Below are 26,720 nucleotides of genomic sequence, written 5' to 3' on the forward strand. Positions count from 1 at the left end.
GGGGGCGGAGATGGTGTCTGAGCATGCCATGTGATGTCATGGTGCAAGGGAGACAAGCTGAGTGATCAGAGCCTCATGTGCGGGTCTGCGGGGCGGGAGGAAGGCAAGCCAGGAGTGGGACTGCCAGTGCTGTTTAGACTGGAAGGGACTGAGAGGACCACCTGGCATGCAGAGACTGTCACTCAGGATGGGACATGTCAGTGATCTGTGCTGCTGCACACTGCTGTGAGTGACACTGTGAGTCCATTTCATGGGCGTGTGTCGCTCATTCGAATTTCCTGCCCTTGAGTCCTGTCCCTGAGAATAAAATATGCTTTTTGCCTTAATATCTACCTTAAATCACAATGCTAATTGCATGCTAATTGCATATTGCACTTATTGTGTCTAAATACTGAAATTTGCACTTACAACTATAATTTTGTAATTTTTGGAAGTGGCAGTAAACTTGGCTTTGCAAGTAAATTATGGGTGTCGTGTCAGTAAATTTCAATCTGGTAGGTTGGCAACACTGGCAGAGTTGATCATCTGTTTCATAAACCTTTAATGAACTGAGATCAGCAGCGATCCTCTGGATCACCAGTGTTCACAGTTTCATAAATGGACACCTCTGTGTGCAGCTATTGCTAGAGCTCTGCTCACTTACATTTAGTCTGGATTGCACTCGGGTCTCCCTAGACTTTTGGCCATTCAGCTCAACAACAGTGTCCTGGTCCAGATAGCACGTCTCATCAGACTCCCGGCCCTTCCGTTGACAGTGGGAAGTTCAAAACTAGGTGGCGGTGGAGCAGATCAGGTGAAGTTACATCTCCCTCTTCTGAATGCTGGTGTTCCATCAGAAATCCGTTACCCATCAGAAAATGCAACAGAACTGATGTTCCATCATGGTAGACCCACACTCATCCGCAGTAAGAGGACCTCTTTTTACACCCACAGGTGTCTTGCTTTTCACATTTATTTTAACCAATAAACTCATCTTATATAGTGAAATACAGTATTTTGAAATCTGTCAAACTATTTTGATGTTGAATTTTAAAATCAGCAGTGTTCTGCCAGACTAGCAAACCTGTCAGATCAGCAGGCTTGCCGCTGCTTTTAGAATTCAACATCAAAACAATGTCACTGACTTCCAAATACTGTATTTCACTATATTAGCTGAGTGTAATAGTGAATAAGTGTGCAATCCAAGACTTTGTGGGTGTTCAAAGATGTCCACTTGCCTCCTGACTGCAGGTTTACTGCGGACGAGTGCGGGTGTACCAAGATGGCCATGATGGAACGTCACTTCTGCTGCATTTTCTGATGGGTAGAAGCTTTCTGACAGGACACCAGGGCCTCCATGCACTATTTTGACAGGTGGGACTTGAACATGCTGGGAGTTCTGTGGAGGCTTTTACCTTAAGTTAATGCCGGCCCTGGGTGCAGTGGCATAGTGTGGGGGGTGCAGGGGGTGCCATGGCCCCGGGCTCGACATTTAGGGGGTGCCAGTATGTGTCACTACTGGCTACCTCCTAATTTCAAGTTCCTGTGTCCCCCACGCTCCGGCTGCCATGTTAAGTGTCCGGCGCCCTATGATTGGGTGTATGGGGGTCATGTGAGGCATGGAGCTGGCCTGTCCGGGCTGGCCTGTCCGCAATCGCTCCTGAAGTCTCGCCTCTGCATATGACCCCCATACGCCCAATCACAGTGTGTCGGACACTGAACATGGCAGCAAGAGTGCGGAGGAGAGAAGCAAAAATGTGAGCCGCCGCTGTCTCCTCCTCCTCCGGACCGATGTAGGCCAGGAAAAGAAGGTGAGTGAGACTCCCTCGTTGGAGTCATGTTACTGGCCCCGGAAGGGGGGGAAGAGACTGTAGGCTGGACAGTGTAGTGTAGTATGGTGATCAATGTAGTGGTCAGTGTTGTATGGTGGTCAGTTTAGTGTAGTATAGTGGTCAGTGTAATATGGTGGTCAGTGTAGTGTAGTATGGTGGTCAGTGCAGTATGGTGGCCAGTGTAGTGGGTAATGTAGTGGACAGTATAGTGTAGTGGTCAGTAAAGAAATCGGGTTGGTCAGTGTGGAAATCAAGTAGGTTAGTGTAGTGGTCAGTATAGGAATCAAGTAGGTCAGTTCTATTGTATTTGAAGGGACTCGGGGAGTGCTAAAAGTCCGCAGGTTAGGGGGGACAAATTACTTGCCTTGCCCCGGGTGCTGACAACCCATGCTATGCCACTGCCTGGGTGTCACCCCTCTGGAGGGTGTCACCCGGGTGTGATTCCCCAACCCCCTATTGATACCACTGACTGGCCTGAGTTCTGTTCCACTGGTAAGAGTCTTTCAAATGTTTACTTATGCCGCATACACACGATCAAACAATCCGGCGGAAAAGTCCGGCAAACTCAAGTGTGTAGCCTCCGGCGGACTTTTTTTTACCCAAAAGTACGGCGGACTAAGAAAGTATTTTTGCACTCCAATCTGTCCGCTGGACTCGCTTTTCGGCGGACAGTACGGCCGTGTGTGTGCTAGTCCGCCGTACTTTTGAAATGAGCAGACTTTTCCCGCGCGGAGAAAAGTCTGCTCATTTTGAGCGCGTCTCCAGGTAGCCGGGGCCAGCGAAGGAGGCGTCGCTGGCCCCGTCACCTGGTATGGACTTAAAGGGGAAGCCCTACGCCGAAAAATCGGTGTGGGGGTCTCCCCCCTAGGTCCACATCAGACCCTTGTCCGAGCACGCTACCCGGCCGGCCAGGAAAGGGGGTGGGGGCGAGCGAGCACCCCCCCTCCTGAGCCGTGCCAGGTCACGTGCCCTCAACGTGGGAGGGTGCCTTGGGGAAGGGGGTGTCGCACGACCCCCCCACCCCAAAGCACCTTGTCCCCATGTTCATGAGGACAAGGGCCTCTTACTGACAACCCTGGCCGTTGGTTGTCGGGGTCTGCGGGCGGGGGCTTATCGGAATCCGGGAGCCCCCTTTAATAAGCTCTTTAATAAACTATTTTAACCCTTGTGTGTTGTGTTTGTTTTTTTAACTATTTTTTTTACAGGTGAATGGGTAGGGGTACATTGTACCCCATACTCATTCACAAAGGGTGGGGGCCAGTATCTGGGGGCCCCCTTATTAAAGGGGGCCCCCGGATTCCGATAAGCCCCCCCCCTGCACACAGACCCCGACAACCAACGGCCAGGGTTGTCGGGAAGAGGCCCTTGTCCTCATGAACATGGGGACAAGGCACCCCCCCATGTTGAGGGCATGCGGCCTGGCATGAATCAGGAGGGGGGGCGCTCGCTCATCCCCACCCCTTTTCCTGGCCGGCCGGGTAGCGTGCTCGGATAAGGGTCTGATGTGGACCTAGGGGGGACCTCCACGCCGATTTTTCGGCGTAGGGCTTCCCCTTTAAGTCCATACCAGGTAACCAGGCGTTACCTGGTCCCGGCTACCTGGAGACGCGCTCAAAATGAGCGGACTTTCCTCCGAGTGTGTGGGCGAGTCCGTTCATTTCAAAAGTACGGCGGATAGTCCGGTGGACTTAGTACGCCGTATTAGTCCGCTGAAAAAGTGCCGTGTGTGGGCAAGTAGCTCGTTCGGAAAGTCCGGCGGACAGTCTGGCGGGAAGTCCACCAGACTAAGTCCGCCAAATAGTCTGCTACGTGTGTACGCGGCATTACAGTCTCAAAAGTCTCTGCTGGTGGTACAAAAGTGATATGACATCATAGAACACCATTGGCTCTAACTTCAGTTTATGTAACTTACTGACAGATTCTGAAGATGGTGTACCATGTTTTAAGGGTACCTGATTTTTTTAATTAAATTCAGGTACACCTTGCTGACCAAGCTCTCTTTTACCAACACACACCAAAAAAAAAAAATCACACCCTCATTTGTAGCCACACAAATAAATGCACGTCCCCATTTTTTTTTTTAACATAGTTTATTTATTTGTAACAAACAGAACATAATTCAATTTACATTACACTTAGACAGATATTGTACATTGTTAAGGTATATGTTATCTAGTCAGGTATAGTAACAGTGAAGTATAATGAGATTAAGACCATAGTGCACATCAGGTGCCAGCAGCTAAAACATATATATAGACCAAGGATGAGACGGGAGGGGGTCTGGGCCCACAACATCCTTTAGAACATGCCTTCTGAACAATCACACCTGGTTTAATCCGGGGACCAAGGGGTTGTGGAGGATGTCTACACGGCAGAATCCAGATAGGGTCTTATTTCTAATCGAGAGTCAAATGTCTGGCTTCTACCCAGGCCGCCCCAAATTTTATCAAATTTCTTCGGACAGTTCCTTCCTAGTGTAGCACAGGCTTAGTATTGCCTCTGTAATATATGCAGAATATTGCTCTCTGAAACACTGCATTGCATTTTCTGGCTAAACTGATAGCTGCAGGATTGAAGGCAGATTGGGTCCTGCTGTAGCTAAGAAAGAAGCCCACCCCTAACAACAAAAACAATGAAAGACAGGATTGGATAGCTGCCAAGAGGAGCTGTGATTGGGGGAGAGAGAGGGGGACACAGGAGGAGAGACAGACTGGCATTGTGGCTGGCAGACAAAAGAAAGTATCCCATGTGTTTATCTCTTGAGCACTTCCAGAGCCTGTGACTCTCCTAAAGGAAGGTGCACACTTGAGAAGGGAGTTTGCAGTGTGTTATTTTGCCTGATTACTGAAGATGTGCTAACAGTGCAGAGAAATCTAGAGACCAATTTCAGTGCTGCAGCAATCATCATTATCCTGTTTGGAGGTTTCTGTGGCCTGTGTTGCTCACATCACCATCCAGTCAACTGAGACAGCGATCAATCTACCAATTGCTGGAAGGAAGATATATCAAGTGCATCTAATGGTGAGAGATCTTCTGCCATCCTTGTGTATGTGGATCTAGCTGCTAGGTACTATTTACTGTTAATGCAGCGTTATCTGATCTCCACATCTGTTAATCCTTGTGACACTTTGTGAAGATATCCCTTTCCATTCTGTGGATTACAAATATTACTTCACAAAAGTCTGAGTACTCAAACACAGGATTTAAAGGGCCCCAATGCTGGCAGACTCTGTGTGTGTTTATGTGAATAGAATTCACACTGGCCAGTGGTTAGCTAGAACCTACAAGACCTAGGTAGGATCTTATAGTCAGTAATATCACTATTGGGAAATTGTTGAACATTATTCTTTGTATTGTATTGTACAGTTTTGTTCACCACTTGTTCAGTGCATTTCAGGCAAAGCCTCCCACTGGCGGTTAAAGTGAATGAACACAAATTCTGTTTTCCTTTACTGAGAAGTTGTAGTATATTATTGCACTTAATATTTGTATTCTGTTAATCAGTTTATCTCTTTTCAGGGCTTTTTGCTAGTTCTAATAAAGCCCAGCTAAAAGTTTAAACTGTGTTTTGGTGTTACTGAGATCCTGGGGAGGGTGAGCCATCACTGGTGTGGGACAGAAGACCCGTATATTACAGTGGCCCTTGCAGGGGTGGCGCTACACTAGATATGTTAGTTTGTAGAGAGGCAGTGCCGTCTTGACAAGTGTCAGCCAAAGTTGTTTGGTGGGGGGTTGAGCCTGACTCCAATTAAGGAGGATTGCCTTCCTAGCATACATTGTAGTATAAAAGACAAATAGTTTTTTTCTCTGGGGGGCTTGAAGGAAGTCACATATACCCAGAAGGAGGGGGATAGGGCTGTCCGGAACACTTAACTTTCCTATGGAGTTAATATCATCCAGGACCTCCCTCCAGAAACTCTCTATCATTGAACATGACCATACTATATGAAAGAAATCTGTGTTATTTGACCCGCACCTGAGACATGCTGCTGGTCTATCAGCATAAATTTTGGTTAAACGTACCGCAAAATAGTAGGCACGATGTAAAAATTTCAGTTGGGCAAATCTGTCCCTGGATGAGATAGTTAAGGTCAGATATTGCTGTATCCCTTCCTCCCAGTCATCGTCAGCCAAGTCAGGAATATCCCACTGCCAGCACGTAAATAATTAGGAGACCTTAGACGTGTCCAGCAAGGCTAGCATATTATAGATAGTTGAAAGCATTTTACTACATGCAGGGGATCGAAGCTCCTTTTACAAATCTGACATCTGCGAGGTGACTGAGTTGGGAAATTGGGCCCGGAAAGCATGCCATATCTAGAGGTATCTGAATAACATTTGGTTTGGAAGATCTATGAGGTTCTTCAGAATATCAAATGGTGTTAACTGTCCCTGGGACACTATATTTCCCAAAATTACAATCCTGTGTCTAGCCCACACAACTGGGTCAGGAATTGAGTGAAAATGGGGAAGTTTCGGGTTACCCCACAATGGTGTATCAGGAGACCATGTATTTGGTTTCCCGAATTTCAGACTGACAGTGTCCCATACTTTAATGGTCGTCCTCATAGGAGGAGTCGCTTTTGGGTTGGATCGAGGGCCTCTATGTATGAGGTTTCTTAATTCGGAATAAGAGCCCAACAGTGAAGCCTCCACAGTGGATGCCGGGTTAGCGCATTCCTCCGCCAGCCACCACTTAAGTGTCACTAAGCCTGCAGCCCAGTATTATTTTAAGAAACATGGAAGAGCCAGACCTCCTAGCGTGACTGGGAGTTGTAGAGTCATTTTCGCTATCCTGGGGACCTTCCCATTCCAAATAAAGGGCACGTCCCCATTTTTAACACTTTAAACCAGGGGTCGGGAACCTCAGCTCTCCAGCTGTTTTGAAACTACAAATCCCATCATGCCTCTGCCTCTAGGACAGTGTTTGTCAACTCCAGTCCTCAAGGTGCACCAACAGGTCATATTTTCAGGATTTCCACTATTTTGCACAGGTGATTTGATCAGTTTTCACTGCCTTAGTAATTACCAAAGCCATTTCATCTGAAGGGAAATCCTGAAAACATGACCTGTTGGTGCGCCTTGAGGACTGGAGTTAGGGTCTTGCAATGTCTCATGGGACTTGTAGTTTCAAAACAGCTGGAGAGCAGACGTTCCCTACCCCTGCTTTAAACACATCCCCTCCGTCCCTAACACCTAGGAGTGTCGCCAGTAAAGTGGGTGTCAAGTCAAGGTTTATGGCTTGTATGCTGGGAGAATAATAAGACCGGGCACTCCAAATCCCCTGTATCTCATTACCCAGCATTCCTGCATCCAGGGATGTCATTAGAAATAATTACATGTGTAGCGCCGGCTCCTGGCGAGCATGCGCTATGTTTTTGAAAATGAACATTCCTGAAACTACAGTTGGGTTTTAGGGCTAATTTTGCTAAATTATGGTTTCAGTACCAGTCTGACTGGATTGCACTGAGTTCACCTTGACTGCAGGTGTCGCTGTCACCACCGGAAAGTGGTAGAACGCAGTTTAGCTGGGTGTATTGAGTGCCACGTTTCTCTGAACCAGCCCAGTGGGAGATTTCTCCTGCTGTGCACTCTGGGAGGTGGTATTTAAGGTACTGACATCACGTGCTTCAGGGTTCCGGTCCAGGATATATTTCCTGTCTGTTTGGTCCTGGTACTTCTGACCAGCCCCCATGGCCCTCCTGGCCTGGGTGTGGATCCATACAATTCCAAGTCTCGGGGCTGGATAGCCCAAGGGGAAGTAACTGGAGGGACAGGCCTCACTGGATATCAAGGCCCAGCAACTGGAGAAGAATCCAGGGGAGGACTCTTGAGGAGGAGGCCATGCACAAGGCTGGTTTCTCTGAAGGAGCCTGGAGGCTCAGTTGAAGGACATTTCATGGACTCGCATTCATACGGTATCGCCGGACCGGCTGAGAGATACTAGTACCGGATGATAGTTCTCTAAATTTGTCTAAGATCTTCGGTTACGTTCAAGTCTGTGGCAGAGACTTTTCTTAAGTAATGCATGCTCAAGTCTGTAGCAGAGACTTTTTCTCAAGTAATTCACATACAAGTCTGTGGCAGAGACTTTGCTTTACTTAACACCCTACTGGCTGCTAGGCCTAGTGAGAGGAGGTCTATCCGGAGGTTGTGAGAATCCCGCTGCGAAACGGTTATACTCTGGATTACTTCTATAAGGGACTTTCTATTTTTGCAGTCCAAAAGTACCTGAACTTTATCCTAAACCCTCTACCCTTCCTTAAGAGACTGTTTTATCTTTTAAAGAAATAACCCAAAAGAAGACCTGGTGTCAGTTTCTGCATTTCTTTGGGCCATCTGCCACGGGAAACCCTAGACGGAGACGAGGTCAAGAAGGTAAAGGTAAGCCCAATAAAACAAGCAGCTCCTTTTTGGGGTCAGTGCTACACATGTATGTTCACTACATTGCTTTTTTAGCACTTGATCTATGTTCTTTCTGGCTTTTTTTTGGCTTCCTCCTCTGCCTTTCTAATCCAAGTGCAGCTTGTTCCATCCCTTCTGAAGTGAATGCTGCAGCTGCTGGTGCACTTCATGCTGATGTCATTTCTGGACTTTCCTGGGCTTGTGCTGCTTGTTGTCCCTGGTGTCCCATGCTTCCTCCATTCTGTAGCGGCAGTAATGGCCTATGTGAGCTGTCTCCTATCCCTGGTTTTCACAGCTCTCCTAAGTGGGGCTGCCTATAACTAAGTTCAGAGATATTGCTGCTACAAACCAGAGCCAGCAGAATAGCTGATGCCCCCATCTGATGCAAATCTCCATGTTGTATAAGCAGTGACAGCTGTGGAGTAGGGATAGGCTGAACACCCCCCGGTTCGGTTCGCACCAGAACTTTCGAACGGACCGAAAATTCATACGAACTTTAGAACCCCATTGAAGTCTATGGGACTCGAACGTTCGAAATAAAAAGTGCTAATTTTAATGGCTAATATGCAAGAAAGAAAAAAAAGAAAAAAAGAAGAGAACTGCGCAATCCCTAATATTTCTATTAGGATATAAGCCACTCCACCTTAAGAGAAAAGTGTTCCTTGTGGTCTATGATTCCAACGAACAAATCTTATAACTAAATAAACCATAGAACATTGCTTATACGGTAACTAGTGAAATCAACATATATATTACCCCTCATAGGTTGTGAACCCAAAAAGTGGAATATACAATTCTGGGTCAAAATATGCAAAAAATTCAGAAAAGAAAAACGTGTAAAGTAAAATCCCACAGAACTAAAAAGAGTTATAAAAAATAATGAATCAACATAAATGTGATAATATAAAGTCCATTATGAGTCCAACTGAAGAAACACCTTGTGTTAAAGGGATCTGTTCAATCCTAAACCCTTCAATCAGCGTGAAGTAAAACCAGGTGCACCTCCACCAGACAAATAACAATAGCCCCTTACCAGATGCCCCAGTAAGGAGCACTTTATCACAAATCAGGTCTGAAGATAGGTCAAACTTGAGCCATCCGAGTGGAACACTTTATCGTAAACCAGATTAGGGGATACGCCAGTCATGAACCATCCAGCAGGGGAAAAACACTGTTTGAAGCAGGACTCAGATGTGTACCATTGGAGAATCAAAGAAGGTCCACCATAGGGAGGAAAGAATACTCCAGATAGTGTAAAATCATTTATTAAAACGCAAATGTAAAAAAAGAAATGCACTTACAAACATGAAAGAACATCGGGCATATCATCATAATGGGCAAGCGTCGGCCGATCGCGAACTCCAATCGATATCCCTTCTGGTACCAGTTTACATGAGGCAAATAAGCATGTCACGCCACCCAACGCATTTCGTGAAAAATTCACGTCGTCTGGGGTATGGGTGACACGCCATATTGCCTCCATTATATAATAAATGCTGGTGCAAGCCACCTCCTCCGTTGTGTGAGAGCCTATTCCACTTCCGGGATCATCCCGGAAGTGTGGCATGTGAGTCATAAATCCCAGCCTATAAATATCAGTCCTACCCTCGAACTAGATGATATATATCAGGTAAATATACCGGAGGAACACGCTCCTTAGTATATTATCCTAAAAATGCAAGGGCAGTGTCACTAATAACCAGCGGGCCACCTCCTCCCGTATCCACAGCGAAGGACCAAGCCTCGCTTTCGTATCCAATGACGTACGGGGTCAGGGGGCCAGGGCGGCGGAAGTGACGCATATCCATGCAATCACCCGCCCCTCTCTGGTCCACAACTGAGAAGCGACGCCCCCTATAGCGGCGTGACATCACGCCGTACGTACCAAGCGGATGGACAGCGGACGCCACCCCCTACACGGAAGTACGTGCGCTCCATCTGATGCCATGTCTCGTTTTCATTACAGGGGTGTGGTGGCTGCGGACATCTATAACAAATAGATCTTCCTTCAAAACACGAAAAGGAAAGAATAAAATCAAAAATATACATAAACTAAATTAAAAATCAAAAGGGAGGAGGGGACTTGTCCATACAGACAGAATTAAAACAAATTACAATAGCACATAACAGTTGATAATCAAAATGAATAAAACATAAAAGGCACTTTGTAATAAATGCCTAACTCATTATGTGATTAAGCACTTCCTGATATTGTAATGACAGTATTAACTAGACTGCGAAGTTCACCCACAGCTATAAGTAAGGGGGGCATGCACAGCTATGCTGTACATACCCTAATTCCCGTCAAACCACCTGGACATTCCAAACCCAGAGTCTTAATGGGGGCTATCTTATCTATTTATAAAAATCTCAGTGCATTATGAGAAAAAAGGAATTTCTCTTTTATAATGGAAAAAAACAGAGCTACAAAGAAGGAGACCATCAAACGCTACACTAGAGTAGAAAAATCCACAGGTGCCCAAACCCCACAATGCCTGATTGAAAAGTAATGAACACTTTCCGTATAGGACAAAAACATTGGTAGGAACATCCCATTAAGCATTATTAATAAATGCATTAACGTCTGTATCTGTGTTCATACCATAAGGGGTGTAAGTTTTTAGTCTATGGATTCACGACATTTCCAACCGTGAAATCTCTCTGACCAAAGCTCCCCCCCTCCAATGGGGTTTGTACTTATCAATCCCCATGTACAGAGTATTAGACGGATCCCTTCCATGTTTTTCGTCATAATGTCTAGAAAGGGGATGTTTGTCAAAACCCCGTTTAATGTTGGCCATATGCTCATTCAATCTGACCTTGAGGGCCCTCTTGGTTCTCTCCACGTACTGAAGCCCGCAAGGACATTGGATGAGATAAACCACTGCTTCTGAAGAGCATGTGATGAACGGCTCCACTATGTATCTCCTCTGGGTACTGGTGGAGACAAATTCAAGGATCTTAGAATTTTTATTCCTATTGTAGGAGCACACTTGACAATTCCTGCATCTATAAAACCCTTTGAGGTTCTGAAAAAAGCATCTGTCTTTCGCAGGGGGGTTCTGCACACTAGGGGCAATCATACTGCCTAATGTAGAGACTCCTTTGAAAATCACTCTAGGAACTTCCGGTAGGATGGTTCCTAGGGCCTGGTCGGTGGTCAAAATATGCCAGTGTCTACGGATGAGCTGTTTGACCTTCTGATGTTGCATCGAGAAGGTGGTGACGAAGGGTAATACAAACTGATTCGCATCATCCTTACTCTCCCTATCGGCCAGCAGGCTAGATCTGTCTCTATTTCGTGCCTTTGTATATGCCTCGGATAACAGATCTGCCGCATACCCTTTTTCCAAAAAACGCTGAGATAGTATTTTAGCTTGCTCATCAAACTCGATGGTATCAGAACAGTTTCTCCTTAGGCGTAGATATTGTCCCAAAGGGACCGACCTTAGCCAAGAGTCCAGGTGACAGCTGCCCATAGGAATATAGGAATTCCTATCTGTGGATTTGAAGAAGGTAGAGGTAATAAAACTATCACCATTAACCTTGATGTTTAGATCTAAAAAATTCACCCCTTCCTTGCTAGCTTCATAGCTAAATTTGATGCCTCTCGTGTTGTTGTTTAACCCTTCCATAAAGGCATGGAGCTCCCGTTCATCGCCATCCCAAAGGAGGAGGACGTCATCAATGTATCGTGCCCACAGCACTATCTCCGATCGTCTGGGAGAGTCGATGACATCCTCCTCCCATTTGGCCATGAATAGGTTAGCCAAGCTGGGGGCATATTTGGCTCCCATGGCAACCCCTTTGTCCTGACGATAAAACTGGTTATCGAACCAGAAATAATTGTGCTTGGCTGCAAAATCTAAAAGGGCCAAAATGAAATCAATCTGGATCTGTGTTAGACCAGAATCTCGCTCCAAATAAACCCTGGCGGCTTCAAAACCCAATTCGTGGGGGATGATAGTGTAAAGTGATGTGACATCAGCTGTCACAAGCCATAAACCTGGGGTTGGTTTAATGGTACTTAACATATTGAGGATTTGCTTGGTGTCCCTCACGTATGATGGAATTTTCTTCACAAGTGGCTGAAGAAAAAAATCTATATACCTGCCCACCCTGGACCTCACTGAATCTATACCACTGACAATAGGGCGACCAGGGGGGCAGGTAATGCTCTTATGTAGCTTCGGGAGATAATAAATAACTGGGGTTCTAGGGGCCATAGGTATGAGGAAAGATTTTTCCTTATCCGTGAGGATCCCTCTGCGGAAGCCCTCATCTACTATCCCTGTTAATTCCTTTTTGTATTTGACCACTGGGTCCCTGCTAAGCAGGGAATAAGTCTCCCTATCATCGGTAATTCGATGCAACTCTTTGAGATAGTCGCTCCTATCCAGGATAGCAATACCACCCCCTTTATCTGCAGGTCTGATGACAAGGGACTTATTACTGCAGAGGGAATCCAAACCCTTCTGCAGGTCGCCCCGAAGTTTGCATTTTTTTACCTTCATCTCATCCAAATCCTTAAGTACTAGATCCCTAAAGACCTTGATACTAGGAGCCAGTGTCCCTGGGGGATTGAAAAGGGATGCATTGGCAAGGCCGGAGTGTTGAAAAACCGGTCTCGACCTATTGTTCTCCTGGATGGGATTACCCAACATGTACCGCTTGATGTTTAATCTGCGTACGAACTTATGTATATCCATGTAGGTCTGAAATTTGCTCAGACATCTTGGTGGAGCAAATTTCAGACCCTTATCCAAAAGCCGTTTTTCAGGGTCAGAAAGTGCCTGTGTGCTGAGATTAAAAATGCCCTCACCTAGGGCCTTTTTCGTTTTAGCTGATTGTATCCGCCTCCCCCCTCTGACTCCCCTCTTAGTTCTATAGGCCTTTTCAGGCCTCTGTGGTCCCTGGGAAAATCCCACCTACGATTAATATCTGAATATCAAAATCTGACAGCGGGAAGAAACGATTTTGGGTCGGAACTTCCCAAGGTTGATTTCTCCTATTAGAGTATACCGATCTTTCTTGATCGAACCCCTGGATGGAGTCCCATACTGGATAACTGCCAGGTCCTTGAATTGGGGTGAGTCTCTGATGACCACCCTGATAAGGGCCCTTATTGTTCTTTTTCCTGTTTTTATTATTGTGTCTCCCATTTAAGGGTCCCCTCCCCGGGGATGCCCACAGGGGTCTTGGAGATGCCAAAACCGAAGAGGTGTTGCCTAGTGGCTGCCGTGGACCTGTGCCCGAATTGGCTTGGTTACTCGGTATGTCTCTAACTGCCGGTGCCCATTCTGTGGGATAATGAACTATATTGTCCCTTGGGACTCCCCCAGAAAGACCCCTCTGAGTGTTGTTGGGGACATTGGGAGGAAGAGTATCCATCTGTTCCCTTTCCATGGCCAATTTCTTCTGCCATAGAAAAACGATACCAGACTGGTAATCCTCCTTGTCCCTAATGAACTTCTTTTTCTTCTTAAGCTTTTGCTCTTTCTCCTCCTTCTCAAGAGTCTTAAGGAGGTTCTTAGAACACTCCTTATACTCTTCAGTAGTACTCAGAGGTAGTAACGATTCCTTGATTAGTTTGATTTCTTCATCAAGGCGGGCTAATTTCTCGCTCTTTCTTTGAGCTAGAAATCGTAAGAAACAGAGCCCTGAATCATTAAAAAACTTTTGCCAACCTTCCAAGTCAGACTCATCCCTGTGCGGGCTCAGCTCCCACCTGAGGCTCCTGGGGACCATGCCTTCTCTGAGGTATGTCTCAAAGAAAGCAATGTCCCACTGGGCATGTATCTCAGAGGTGGTGAGATTTTTTAGTCTAGTAAATAAACCTTTAATGTCTGAACCCGCAGATACGGGTGTAGAATCAAATACCCCAGCGGTGTCTATCACCCTTTTGTTTTTTAAACTCAAAGATATCCATAGTGTAGGACTGAACCTATCTACTGAAGCCGCAAGATTATTTTTTGGAAAAGGACAAAGAAAAAGGAGAGAGGAAATCTGCGCTACAGTGTATAATAAACAAAATTATGTGATGCAGCAATTCTAATATATACCCAAAGTGTTATATACATGTAAAGAAAGAAAAAAATGCAAGATATATGCAAGATACTGTCCTAAAAAGGGTTTGGGGACCTGGCTCCTGCCCCAGGGGACATGGGTCAATGCCTAAAATGCTTTTAAAAATGGCCGTTTTGGCGGGAGCACTGATTTTAATGACGATTAAAGTGAAAAAAAAAGTGAAATATTCCTTTAAATATCGTGCCTGGGGGGTGTCTATAGTATGCCTGTGAAGTGCCATGTGTTTCCCGTGTTTAGAACAGTCCTTGCACAAAATGACATTTAACGGAAATAACGTAATTTAAAACTGCTTGCGGTTTTAATGTTATATCTGGTTCCGGCAATATGGATGAAAATCATTGAGAAAAATGGCATGGGTAGCCCCCCCCCCCCCCTGCCCATTACCAGCCCCTTTGGGTCTTGTACGGATATTAAGGGGAACCCCGTACCCAGGCCCTATATACTCAGAACAGCAGTATACAGGCGGTACAAACAAGACAGGGACTGTGTAGGTTTGTTGTGTTAAGTAGAATCTGTTTGTAATTTTCAACTGGTACATTTTTAAAATGTAGCTCCAGTCAAAAAATCTATTTTTATGCTTTTTGGAAAACATAGGGAAGGGTTATCACCCCTGTATAATTTGTTTTGCCATCCGTCTTTTTTCATCTCACTTGCTGTTGTCTCCTTCCGTTTGCAAGTAGGAGATGTTTGTAAGTTGGATGTTTGAAAGTAGGGGCCTGCCCTATATGCTCTGCAGAAATAGCGGAACAAGGTGTTGGTGTTGCCACAACATTGTAAGCCCTCAAAGTGACTCTTGGTGGGCGCTGGAGCGCCCTGCTGTGAACGATTATATCAAGAATTGTAATTACATGCCATTGTTGAACAGTGGTAGAAAAATTTACCTTTGGTGGTTGTGATGCTGGTGCCACAACACTATAAGTCCTCACAGTTACTCTGGGTGGGCACAGGAACGGGCCCTCCTGTGAACTATTATATCAAGAATTGTAATTATATGCCCCTGTTAAACAGGGGCTGAAAAATTGGGCCTTAGGCACTGGTGCTGGTGCCACGACACTGCAACCTCTCCCATATACTGTAGTTGTAGTGCAGGAATGAGCCCTGATGCAAAGCATTGCATCAAAAATTGTAATTAACACTCCTGTTAAACAGGGGCAGAAAAATTGGGCCTTAGGCACTGGTGCTGGTGCCACCACTCTGCAACCTCTCCCATATACTCTAGTTGTGGTGCAGGAATGAGCCCTGCTGCAAAGCATTGCATCAAAAATTGTAATTAAATGCCCCTGTTAAACAGGGGCTGAAAAATTAGGCTGGTGGCATCACCCAGAACCAAAAATGTTCTTCCAATATATCAGTGTCAGTGCCCTCATCATCCCCTCCCTCTTCATCGCTGGAGCAAACCTGGCAGTATGTTGCAGCTTGTGGAACATGACTGCCAGATTGCTGTCCTTCTTGAGCATCCCCTCTCTCTGCGCTCACGCTACTGCCTTCCTCCAGCTGAGTATCATCATCAGAGCATACAAAACACTTGGCATCCTCCTGGAGCATGTACCCAACACTGTGCTCAAAGAGTTCAGGAGACTCCTCAGGAGCACGTGCTGGGTCTAGGGAAGGAGTCACTGATGATAACATTGAGAGGAGGGAAGACGATGCATTGGCAGCTGCTTTGCTAGTACCCTGAGCCTGGGTGAGAGAGGATGAGGAGGATGAAGAGGGCTTGGTCATCCACTCTACCAAGTCATTGGCATGTTGCGGCTCAACATGTCCAGCTGCCAAAAAGGACAAGCGTGTCCCATGGCCCTGTGCTGATGATGACGATGCACCGCGTCCACGACCAGCACTGTTGTCTCTAGACACAGAGCCTGCTTGCCCTCTTTTATAGGCTCGTGCCTGTCTGCCTCTCCTTGCTGGCCTTCCAGACATGGTAATGGCCTGAAGGGAGATGGGAAAACCAGCAATTGGGTAGTGTATATTGTGCTGGAGGCACACACAACACCCACTAACTCCTGCAGATGGCAGATGGCTCAATTAGAGAAGAGCTATGTAGGTGGATATAACGGTGTATACTGTGGTGAGGGCACGCAGACAGCACGCACAATCTCCTACAACTGACTGCAAGCTCTATTTAAAAAGAGCAAGATAGCTAGCTATATAGGTGGATATAGCGGTGTATTCTGTGGTCAGGGCACGCAGACAGCACGCACAATCTCCTACAACTGACTGCAAGCTCTATTTAAAAAGAGCAAGATAGCTAGCTATATAGGTGGATATAACGGTGTATTCTGCGGTCAGGGCATGCAGACAGCACGTACAATCTCCTACAACTGACTGCAAGCTCTATTTAAAAAGAGCAAGATAGCTAGCTATATAGGTGGATATAACGGTGTATACTGCGGTGAGGGCACACAGACAGCACGCACAATCTCCTACAACTGACTGCAAGCTCTATTTAAAAAGAGCAAGATAGCTAGCTATATAGGTGGATATAACGGTGTATTCTGTGGTCAGGGCACGCAGACAGCACGCACAATCTCCTACAACTGACTGCAAGCTCTATTTAAAAAGAGCAAGATAGCTAGCTATATAGGTGGATATAACGGTGTATTCTGCGGTCAGGGCACGCAGAGAGCACGCACAATCTCCTACAACTGACTGCAAGCTCTATTTAAAAAGAGCAAGATAGTTAGCTATATAGGTGTATTTCCCTCGAGTGTCATAATCTCCCGAATGCAGAGCAAGCAGAGACAACAGCTTAGAGCAAGGGATCATGGGATATGTGGTCCAAGGAGCCAGGATTTACAATGAAGCCAGACTGCTGCAGGCTACAAGTACCAGTTGGCTGAGAGAAAAATGCTGGGCGAGGACATAAATAGCTTGGTCTGGAGAAGAGTCTTTCTCTTGGGACCATGGGCTTCAGCTGATAGCAGGGACCTGGGTGCTCCGGGGGGATGCGAGCAGGCACCACAGCCTAGACCAGTGATGGCGAACCTTGGCACCCCAGATGTTTTGGAACTACATTTCCCATGATGCTCATACACTCTGCTGTGCCAAGGTTCACCATTAGTGGCCTAGACAGAGTATCTAGTGAGTAAGTGAGCAGATCCACCATTGCCAGTCCCCTGTCAGCCGAATGACTGCCGGGTTTCGCTCTCATTGTCATAGGTACAGAACCAGCTGAATCCCAGCATCACTAGGTGCATGGCCAGGCACCCTTCACTGGCTGCAGAGAGAAAAAATCCTAAAAGAGAAAACGAATGCATCCATCACCTCTAAGTATTGGTAAGGTGCAATATATTAGATTTTCGGTTTTGGGTTTAAAACTGCTTAAAGGGGTTGTAAACCCTCGTGTTTTTTTTTTTGCATTAAGGTGACAAAACACCTGGCAGTCTCCGCCCCTTCCCATTTTTACTTACCTAAGCCCCTTCATCTTTTCGGCGGGGGCACACTCTCTCTTGGGGTACCGGCCCTTGATTGGATAGATTGATAGCAGCGCAGCCATTTGCTCCCACTGCTGTCAGTCAAATCCAGTGACGCAAGCGCTGAGGGGCGGGGCTAAGTCCGGCATTCATGTCTGTGGATGCAAATGCTGGACTTGGGAGTGCGCCCACAAGGTAACCCCCTCGGGAGAGCACTTCTCCTAGGGGGTTTTCTGATGTGGGGAAGAACCATGAGAGCCGCCAAGGGACCCCAGAAAAAGATGTTAGGGGCCACTCTGTGCAAAACGAGCTGCACAGTGGAGGTAAGTATGACATGTTTGTTATTTAAAAAACAAAAAAAAACTAAAAAAAACTATCCTTTACAAATACTTTAAGGCTGAGATTACACTATTGCGATTTCGATGTGGATTACCCCACATCCAATTCGCATAGCAGGAGATTGTGACCAGCTCTCTATGGAGGTGGTTCACATATCTCCCCGGTGGCTCTGATGTGAATTGCACAGGAGCCCTGTGTGTCTTTTGGTCCATTTCAGGTCCAAATTTAGACCAAAATTCGGGCCGAAATCAGACCTGAAACGCTGAATCGAGACACACCGGACTCCTACTGTGAGCCGGAGCGTGCTGCTGTGTGAACTTGGCCTCAATCCTTCTATGGCCATTGAGTCCAATACATTTGGCTAAAATAGCAAAATCTATCATTTTTACTGATATTTTGGAGAAACAACCTATGATTTTCTCTCATACAGGGTCATTAATTACTTCATGGACTGAGATGGCATCTCAGAGATGACAGTTCTTGGCTGTGTTCACAAATGTCTGACATATTAGACTCTGTTAATGTCTCTCATCTTGTGATTTGCTACAATGTTGCAGAGAGAAGACTGAGGAGATCCTAACGCCCTGTACACACAGGTCGAATGTCAGGTGGCATTGGCCAGTCCAATAGAAACTGACCGACATCCGGCAAGACTGAAAAACGTCTGCTGACCGTCTCCTGATCAGTGATCTCAGCCAATGGCTGTGAGCGCTGACCAGAGTGTTCTCTGGTCAGCGCTCAGATGTTCAGATTGTTAGTACAGCGTATCCGACCTGACCTGCACCTTTTTAATTTTTAATTTATTTATTTATTTATTTATTTATTTATTTATTTTTTCATTCAGCCTGCTTGGTTGAACAAAAAGTAAACTAGCAGTGTGTATCAGGATTAACTCCTGCCTGCAGCACACTGATTGCATCATGTCAGCTTAAAGGCCAAGTTCACCTTTGATAAAGAAATAATAATAATAATAAATGCACATCATTTTGCAAATAAAAAAAATGTGCATTTGTTTACTCTTTTATCTGTAAAGCATTGCACCAGCAGTCAGCAGGCAGGCAGTTACTGAATGGCAGGAAGAATGAACCAACTACAAGAACACTCACCAACACCCTTGCACTTCATTAAGATCTAGAAGCTGTCCGGTGCAGAGGCTAATTGTAGATGCATGGGCTGTGTTGTTTTTAAATTCTGACAGGATCTGCCACCCGCATTTTGGGGGTTGTGGGGGGGAATGGAGGAAAGATCTGGAACATGTAACATGTTCTAAAGGTGAACTTGTCCTTTAAATGAAGTCACTGACTAGAACTCAATCATGGCTTATTAATGATAAAAAGTGGAGCTTTTATGAAAAATTACACTGTTGCTACAGCATACCTCCCAACCGTTCCAGATTCAGCAGGGCCGTCCCAGGATTTTAAGTAAATCCCGGTGTCCCACGAATCCGGGCTAAGTCCTGCAGTGGAGCCCAGTGCTGGAACATGTTCGGGCACTGGACTCCACTACTCCCCCTGTCTAGTGTGCACTCTGTGCCTGGGAAGGGGGTGTGGGTGGGAGATTTCAAAGCATACAGTGCTCCTGTCCTGATGTCTTCCTGAGCCTCTGAAGACAATACAGCCTTGTGAGTGATCTCTCCCCTCTGTCTTCCTTTCATGTGCCATAGTCTTCCTGCCTTCCATGTATCATAGTGACCCTTCCTGCCTTCCATGTGCCATAGTGTTCCTTCCTTTCTGCTTTCCATGTTTCGTAGTGAACCCTCAATTCGGCCTTCCATGTGCCATAGTGATCTTTCTGCCTTCCAGGTGCCATAGTGATCCTTCCTTCCTTCGATGTGCCACAGTGATCCTTCCTGCCTTCCAGGTACCATACCATGTTTATCATAGCGATCCTTCTTTTTTTTCATGTACCATAGTGATCCCTCCTTTCATGTACCATAGTGATCCTTTCTTTCTGCCTTCCATGTACCATAGTGATCCCTCCTACCTTTCTTCCATGTACCACAGTGATTCCCCCCTTCCTTTTTTCCATGTACCACAGTGATCCTTCTCTCTCTCTCTCTCTGGGTTGGTTCACACTGCAGTACTTATTCGTTGGCTCCAGCGCGGGGTTCCTCAGTAATTCCCCCCCCCCCTTTTTTTTTTCTTTAGCACCTTGTCTAATTTCAGTGTATACAAAACCAGATGTATTGTACGTAATATTCTAGCCCAAGTCTATTCTAGAAAGCCCAAGTTTGTTTAACCATGGCCCTTAAGTCCCTCCCATGATCATGTTTGGTAACAACCACTTTTTGCAAGCAGCCGGCAGGTCACTGTCTCCCTGAAGTGTCCCTCATTCTTAAAGTGGGGTACCCCCTAAAAAAAAAATTAAAAGTCAGCAGGTACAAATACTGCAGCTGCTGACTTTTAACAATCGGACACTTACCTATCCCAGGGTTCAGCGATGCGGGGGAAAGAAGCCCCCACTCGTTCTCCGCTCCGCTCGCGGCGCCGTCATGCATACTGTGGGCACCCGGCTGTGGCTTCACAGCCGGGCACCCACTGCGCATGCGCGAGCAGCGCAGGGTGCTGTGATACGCCGTACAGTCACCTGGGACACGTGACAGGTCCCAGGTGAATGTGCGGCGCGAGGGGAAGTGATGTCACCAGCCTGGGCAAGGAAGAAGGCAGACTACGAGGGACCCCCTAGCAAAAGGTATTTAGAGGTGAGTAAAAATTATTATTTTTTTGCCAATTATTTATTTTTATTTATTTTTTTTAAGAATTTTAAGCAACGTTTTATTTTTTTGTGGCAACACCACTTTAAGTTCAAGGGTTGGGAGGTATGCTACATTATATACAGTATTTTAACATTTCCAGATTATATGCAAGCTGACTTTTACATTATTGAGACCTGACTTTAAATAGCTAAATTAGTCATTACAGTACAGAAGGCAACAAATCCATGTTAATAAACTTTGAGTCACAGATGAATTATGTTTATAGAGCAATCCTCAGTGCTTCTTTTAAATTATTCTGTATAGCAACACATTTCTCACATATGAGGAATCTAGAGAAGGAGCCTCAATGGAGCTTGAAAATCATAAATGCATGAAAATTTCCACGGATCAGATGAGAAGGGAAATATCTCACATGGTGGTAATTATTGGCAGGAAGAGGTCATCTTCTGAGTTCTGACTGGCAAGTTTTATGCTTCTGAGTCTCCTCTGGCTTTAATTCTTCATCCAGATTTGCTACAATACAACTCTAAAATAAACACACTTATGACCCAACTTGCCAACAAAGCACTTTTACCTTTACCCTTTTTTAGTAATTTTTCTGTATTCAGTTTCTTGTTGAACATTGTGAGAACTTTTAACTTTCAATATGGTTTTTATTTTATTATGCAAATTCAAATAAGACAATGTCATAAAGTATATTCAATAAACAGTACACCCTAGATATGTGAAATTAAGCATAAGCATCTGGATGTCCTTCCATCAGGATATGTCCAGATATAACACCTCAAAACTTAAAGCTGAAAAATAGAATATATTGGTGAGGTTAACAATATGTATTAACATAGAAGGGCATAATTTATTAGTGGTCAGGTCATGAAATATGTATCAAGTTCTTTAGGGACTAGTTACATAGAGTCCCAATGAGCCATTTAGACCTGTATTACTAGGAATGGGGATAGCACAGGGAAAAGGTATAGTGTAGGAACCAAATAAGGGGGACAGGGAAGGGAAAGGGGGGAGGGGGGAAGATGGGGGGGGGTTTCCCTTGTGCCCTTTTCTGTAAATATCAACAACATAGGATTATATGTAATATCAAGTCATCTTGTATCTCTAAGCCCCTGTACACACGGTTGGAGATTTCGACAACCAAATCCGTCGGATTTTGGCCGTCGGATCTTGTCAGAAACTGTTGCATACACACGGTCGGACTAAGTTGTGGAAAAATCCGATCATTCAGAACGTGATGACGTAATTTCGTTATGATGGGACTACGTTCAGGCTAGTAGCCAATAGCTTTGATGGAGGAATTTGATCTGAGCATGCGTGGCACTTGGTCCGATCAAAATTCTCTACACATGATCGGAGTATGTCCGATCGAACCAGTTGGTCGGGAAATATTTCCAACATGTTGGAAAATTGGGTCCGACGGATATTCCGATGGAATCAGTCCGATGCATACCACACACAGTCGGATTATCCGTCGACACGGTCCGATAGGACACATTCCGACGGATTCTCCGACCGTGTGTACAAGGGCTAAGAATATCTGATAAACAGTAAGTATTAAAGAGAAGAATAAGGAGAAGAAGAGCGAGAAAAAAGGAAGAAGGGGAAAAAAAGGGAAAGGGGAAGGTCAGCCAGAGGTGGATCACGAGGGAGATATATATCTTATCCACGGATCCCATATCACATGGAATTTCTTGGTATTGTTGCGGAGAATACAGGTGACTTCATGATTAACCATGATCCAGTTAAGCTTATTTTTCAGTGAATAGGAACCATCGACTGCTTACACTATTTAACAATGGTTATTCTGGCAGTCAAGATTATGTATATGATTAGCTTCAGCGATTTATATATATATATATATATATATATATATATATATATATATATATATATTTTTTTTTTTTTTTTTTTTTTTTCGAATATACGATTCCAAAATCTAGTGATAATTGGACACTGCCACCAAATGTGGTACACCGTACCTACCTGGCCACACTGTCTAAAGCACATGGGAGATGCAGATGAATGCATCTTAGCTACTCTGGTTGGTACTAAATACCAGCGAAGGAGGGTTTTATAATTGGCTTCAATTAGTGTTGTGTTAATGGATACTTTAGATAAAGCATAAGCTATATCTTGCCAGTCAGATAATTCAAAAGTGATATTCAAATCCCGCTCCTATTGAGTCATGTAGGGGAGTTTAGTATTCGGGTCAGTAAGATTGGTATATACTGTAGATATTCGTCCCCATAGGAGGTCCTTCGGTTGACAATATAATTCAAAGTTTGTAATTGTAAGAGGTCCATCTAGTAAATTAAGTTTAGAACGTATAAAGGAAATGAGCTGATTATACCTAAACAATTCACTAGAGGGCATCTGCATTGTGCCTTTAAAGTGTTGCAAAGAGTAAAGTTGATTTCTATCAAGATAGTCACCTTTGTGAGAACTTTTAACGTGAACCTGCATTGCTTCCTACACAAAAGAAAAGAAAATAATAATAAAAACACATATCCAACACGGGGCATGAACAAGTGATATCACAGAATTTGCTTTTGTTGCAAAAATTACTGATTTTGCCCTTGGAAAATATAACTGAAGGTTGCTCGGTCATGGATCTTTATGTGACACTGCTTTGATCACCCAGTTGTTTGCTACCATTAATGCCGCATACACACGATCAGACTGTCCGGCGGACAAACCGCCAGACTTTGAAGTGGAGGTCCGCCAGACTTTCCGAACAAGCAGACCTGCCCACACACAACCGGACTTTTGGCGGGAGCCCGCCATACTTTTGAAAGCGAAAGGAATGTCCGTTCATTTTGAACGTGGTTCCAGGTAGCCCGGACTAGCGAACAAGGTCAATGTCGCCGCCTTAGGCGGCGAGATTGACACGTCGTTGGCCCCGTCACCTGGTAAAAAACAGCGTGGGGTCCCCCCCAAGGTCCATATAAGACCCTTATCCGAGCACTCAGCCCAGCCCGTCAGGAAATGGGGTGGGGACAAACGAGCGCCCCCTCTTGAGCCATACCGGGCCCCACCCCAAAGTACCTTTTCCCCATGTTGATGAGGACAAGGGACTGTTCCCAGCAACCCTGGCCGTTGGTTGTCAGGGTCCCCTCTCCTGACCGGCCGGGCTGCATGCTCGGATAAGGGTCTTAGATGGATAACAAGCCAAAATCGCTTGTTATGGGGAGCACTTAGAAAGCAGAGGGTGCCGGGAACATCTACGGGGGACCCTAGGTGAGGAGGATCAGGGCTACTCTGTGCAAAGCCAGAGTGGGTAAGTATAACATGTTTATAATTTTCGGGAAAAGAACCTTTAAAATGACTTTAAAGTGTATTTAAATGTAAAAAAAACGTTTTTTCCACAACTTTTTGCCGCATATAAATCCAAGAATGTAAGCCTCAGAAATGTCTGTATTTGGCCAAAAGTACAGCAGGAGTTGTACTAACCAAGAAGACTGAGAGGAGGATTTTTCCTCTTTGTGGTTTGAAGGCTTTTCATAACAGCAATATAAAGTTCTAGAGACACTAGACATATATGAAATAGACTGTACCCAGAGTCAGGCTTTAACTATGACTATAGCTGTCTATCATGACATGACTTTAAATACAAAAAAGTTTCTACTAATTATTTTTTTATTACAGGGTGAAAATTTGTATAAAACATGAATACAGTGTATCCATACTTGCTTTATAGACTAGCAAAGGCTTTTTAGGAACAGATTCTAGTATCACATTAGATATGGCAATATTTCCTATGACACTTTTTATTTTATTTTTACAATTGTTCTGTAATAGATCGTGCCCAGAGCGGTAGATATTGGTTGTCAAAATTTCTCTTTAATATTCATCATGCAGGGGGTACTCCGGATGGTCGTAAAATCTGTAAAGAAAGATATGAACTGTGAGCAAGTCATGTAACCATCAATGAAATCCAATCACTCTAGACCTGAAACAGGTACGCAGGTCCAATGCTGACGGTTTTAAATTACATTATAATGGCACATGAAGCTTAGTTAATTCCTCTGTATGTGTTTAAATGTAGCTTACAGCTGATAAAGAAATCTAAAAGGCAAAACTTTTTTTTTTTTTTTTTTTAGTTTTGGATAGTGGAGAGGGATTAGAACTCCTGTTGTGCTTTCATTGCATTCTGTGCCCCCATTAGGGAGATTCGGTCTATTTGTCCTGTTTACTGTCTTTGAAAGTGAAAATTAAAGGAAATCACAAAATGTGGGCTGACACCAGAACAGGAATAGAGGGGAATTCTTCCAATGGGGACACTGGTTCTAGTGCCCCTGGTGATACCCAGGGATTCCTTAAATTTGCAGGGATTTCCTCTCATTGTTTTGGCTATGGGATAGGAAGTGAAGGGAAATCTCCACAATGGGACATATATGGCAAAAAAAAAAAAAAAAAAAGAACTGACAGGTTTACAACCATCCCTTTAAAATTCCCCCAAAATGAAAAATAAAATAAAAAAAGGAAAAACTTAATTTTAGAGTTTTCAGAAAAATGCAAGTAAAATGTACAAACAATTCTAAAAACTTTTTAAAGTTATATTTGAATGCGAACATATAACATATATAGTGTACGCGTTATTCCCGTTTGGCCTGCAAAAGGGAAATATACTTTAAAGTGGTGTTGCTACCAAAAAAAAAAAAAAAAAAGCTTAAAATTCATAAAAATAAATAAATAATTGGGGAAATTTTTTAAAATTTACTCACCTCTAAATGCCTTTTGCTAGGGGGTCCCTCGCAGTCTGCCTTCTTCAGTGCCCGGGCACTGACATCACTTCCCCTCGGCGCCGCACAGTTATCTGGGACCTGTCACGTGTCCCAGATGAGTGTGCGGCGTACCACGACGCGCGGCCCGCGCATGTACAGTGGGTGCCCGGCTGTGAAGCCACAGCCGGGTGTCCACAGTAAGAATGCCGGTGCCGCGAGCGGAGCGGGGAATGAGGGGGGGGGGCTTCGTTCCCCCGCATTGCTGGACCCTGGGACAGGTAAGTATCCGATTATTAAAAGTCAGCAGCTGCAGTATTTGTACCTGCTGACTTTACTTTTTTTTTTTTAGGGGGTACCCCACTTTAAGAATGAGGGACACTTCAGGGAGACAGTGACCTGCAGGCTGCTTGCAAAAAGTGGTTGTTGCCAAACATGATCATGGGAGGGAATTAGCTTTCAGAAACAAACAAGTACAATTGTAAGAACAATTTTAAAACTTTTTTTTTTAAAGTTTTGCTATTTGAATGAGAATATGAGAACATATAACAACATTATCATAATTTGGCTGCAAATGTGGAAATACACACTTACGGTTTTACTTGGTATAAATAGTGAGAATGAATTACTCATATACTGTATAAACAAACATACAGTGAAAAATCTCTTTAGTGAAAAACTAATATAATGTAAAATAAATTAAAATTTCTCAGAAAATATCCAACTATGAACCATCCTTCTCACGAATGCATTTTCTGTTTTCATTATTCCAATTCCAGGTGCTTTTACCATCTTTCCAACTCAAATTGAAAACACCCTTTTTTTTAAATCTTTCTTTTTATTCTCGCAGCTGGTTGAATTTCCTGGTGGGATTGATGTGCTGAACATGTGAGTTGTTATGACTTTATATACCATTAAATAGAGGATTTCACATTAATGCTTTTATCTCTGGTTCTAAAAAGGTACTAAAATGGGGGAGATGTACCATCAAAGGGGAGCGTGTTTGTATTTAAGGTGTTACCACCGAAATATATAAAGCTTGCTTGCCTTTCCATGATGAAAAGGTAATAAAAAGGGGCGAGAGTGTTTTCAATATGAAGTGGAGGGATGGTGCAAGCACCTGGAATTTGATTAATAAAAAAGGTGAAAATACATTCATCAGCAGGCAGGTTTAACCACTTAAGGACCAGGCCTCTTTTTTTTAGATGTGGTGTTAAAG

General features: G+C 44.6%; 1 protein-coding gene across 2 annotated transcripts in view; it reads right to left on the minus strand.

Moving 5' to 3' along the window:
• Positions 1 to 24,398: 24,398 nt before the first annotated feature.
• Positions 24,399 to 26,720, minus strand: part of LOC143960465 (aldo-keto reductase family 1 member C1-like) — a 136,456-nt gene continuing 134,134 nt past the window's right edge. For both annotated transcript variants that reach the window (XM_077469102.1, XM_077469101.1), the window contains one exon: positions 24,399 to 24,663. In XM_077469102.1, coding sequence (XP_077325228.1) covers positions 24,621 to 24,663 — 43 coding nt within the window. In that variant the 3' untranslated portion in view covers positions 24,399 to 24,620. The remainder of the gene's footprint in view (positions 24,664 to 26,720) is intronic.

The sequence above is a fragment of the Lithobates pipiens genome, unplaced genomic scaffold (genome assembly GCF_037356315.1).
Source record: "Lithobates pipiens isolate NorthernLeopardFrog02 unplaced genomic scaffold, aLitPip1_a1.2 Scaffold_8, whole genome shotgun sequence".
NCBI lineage: Eukaryota > Metazoa > Chordata > Amphibia > Anura > Ranidae > Lithobates > Lithobates pipiens.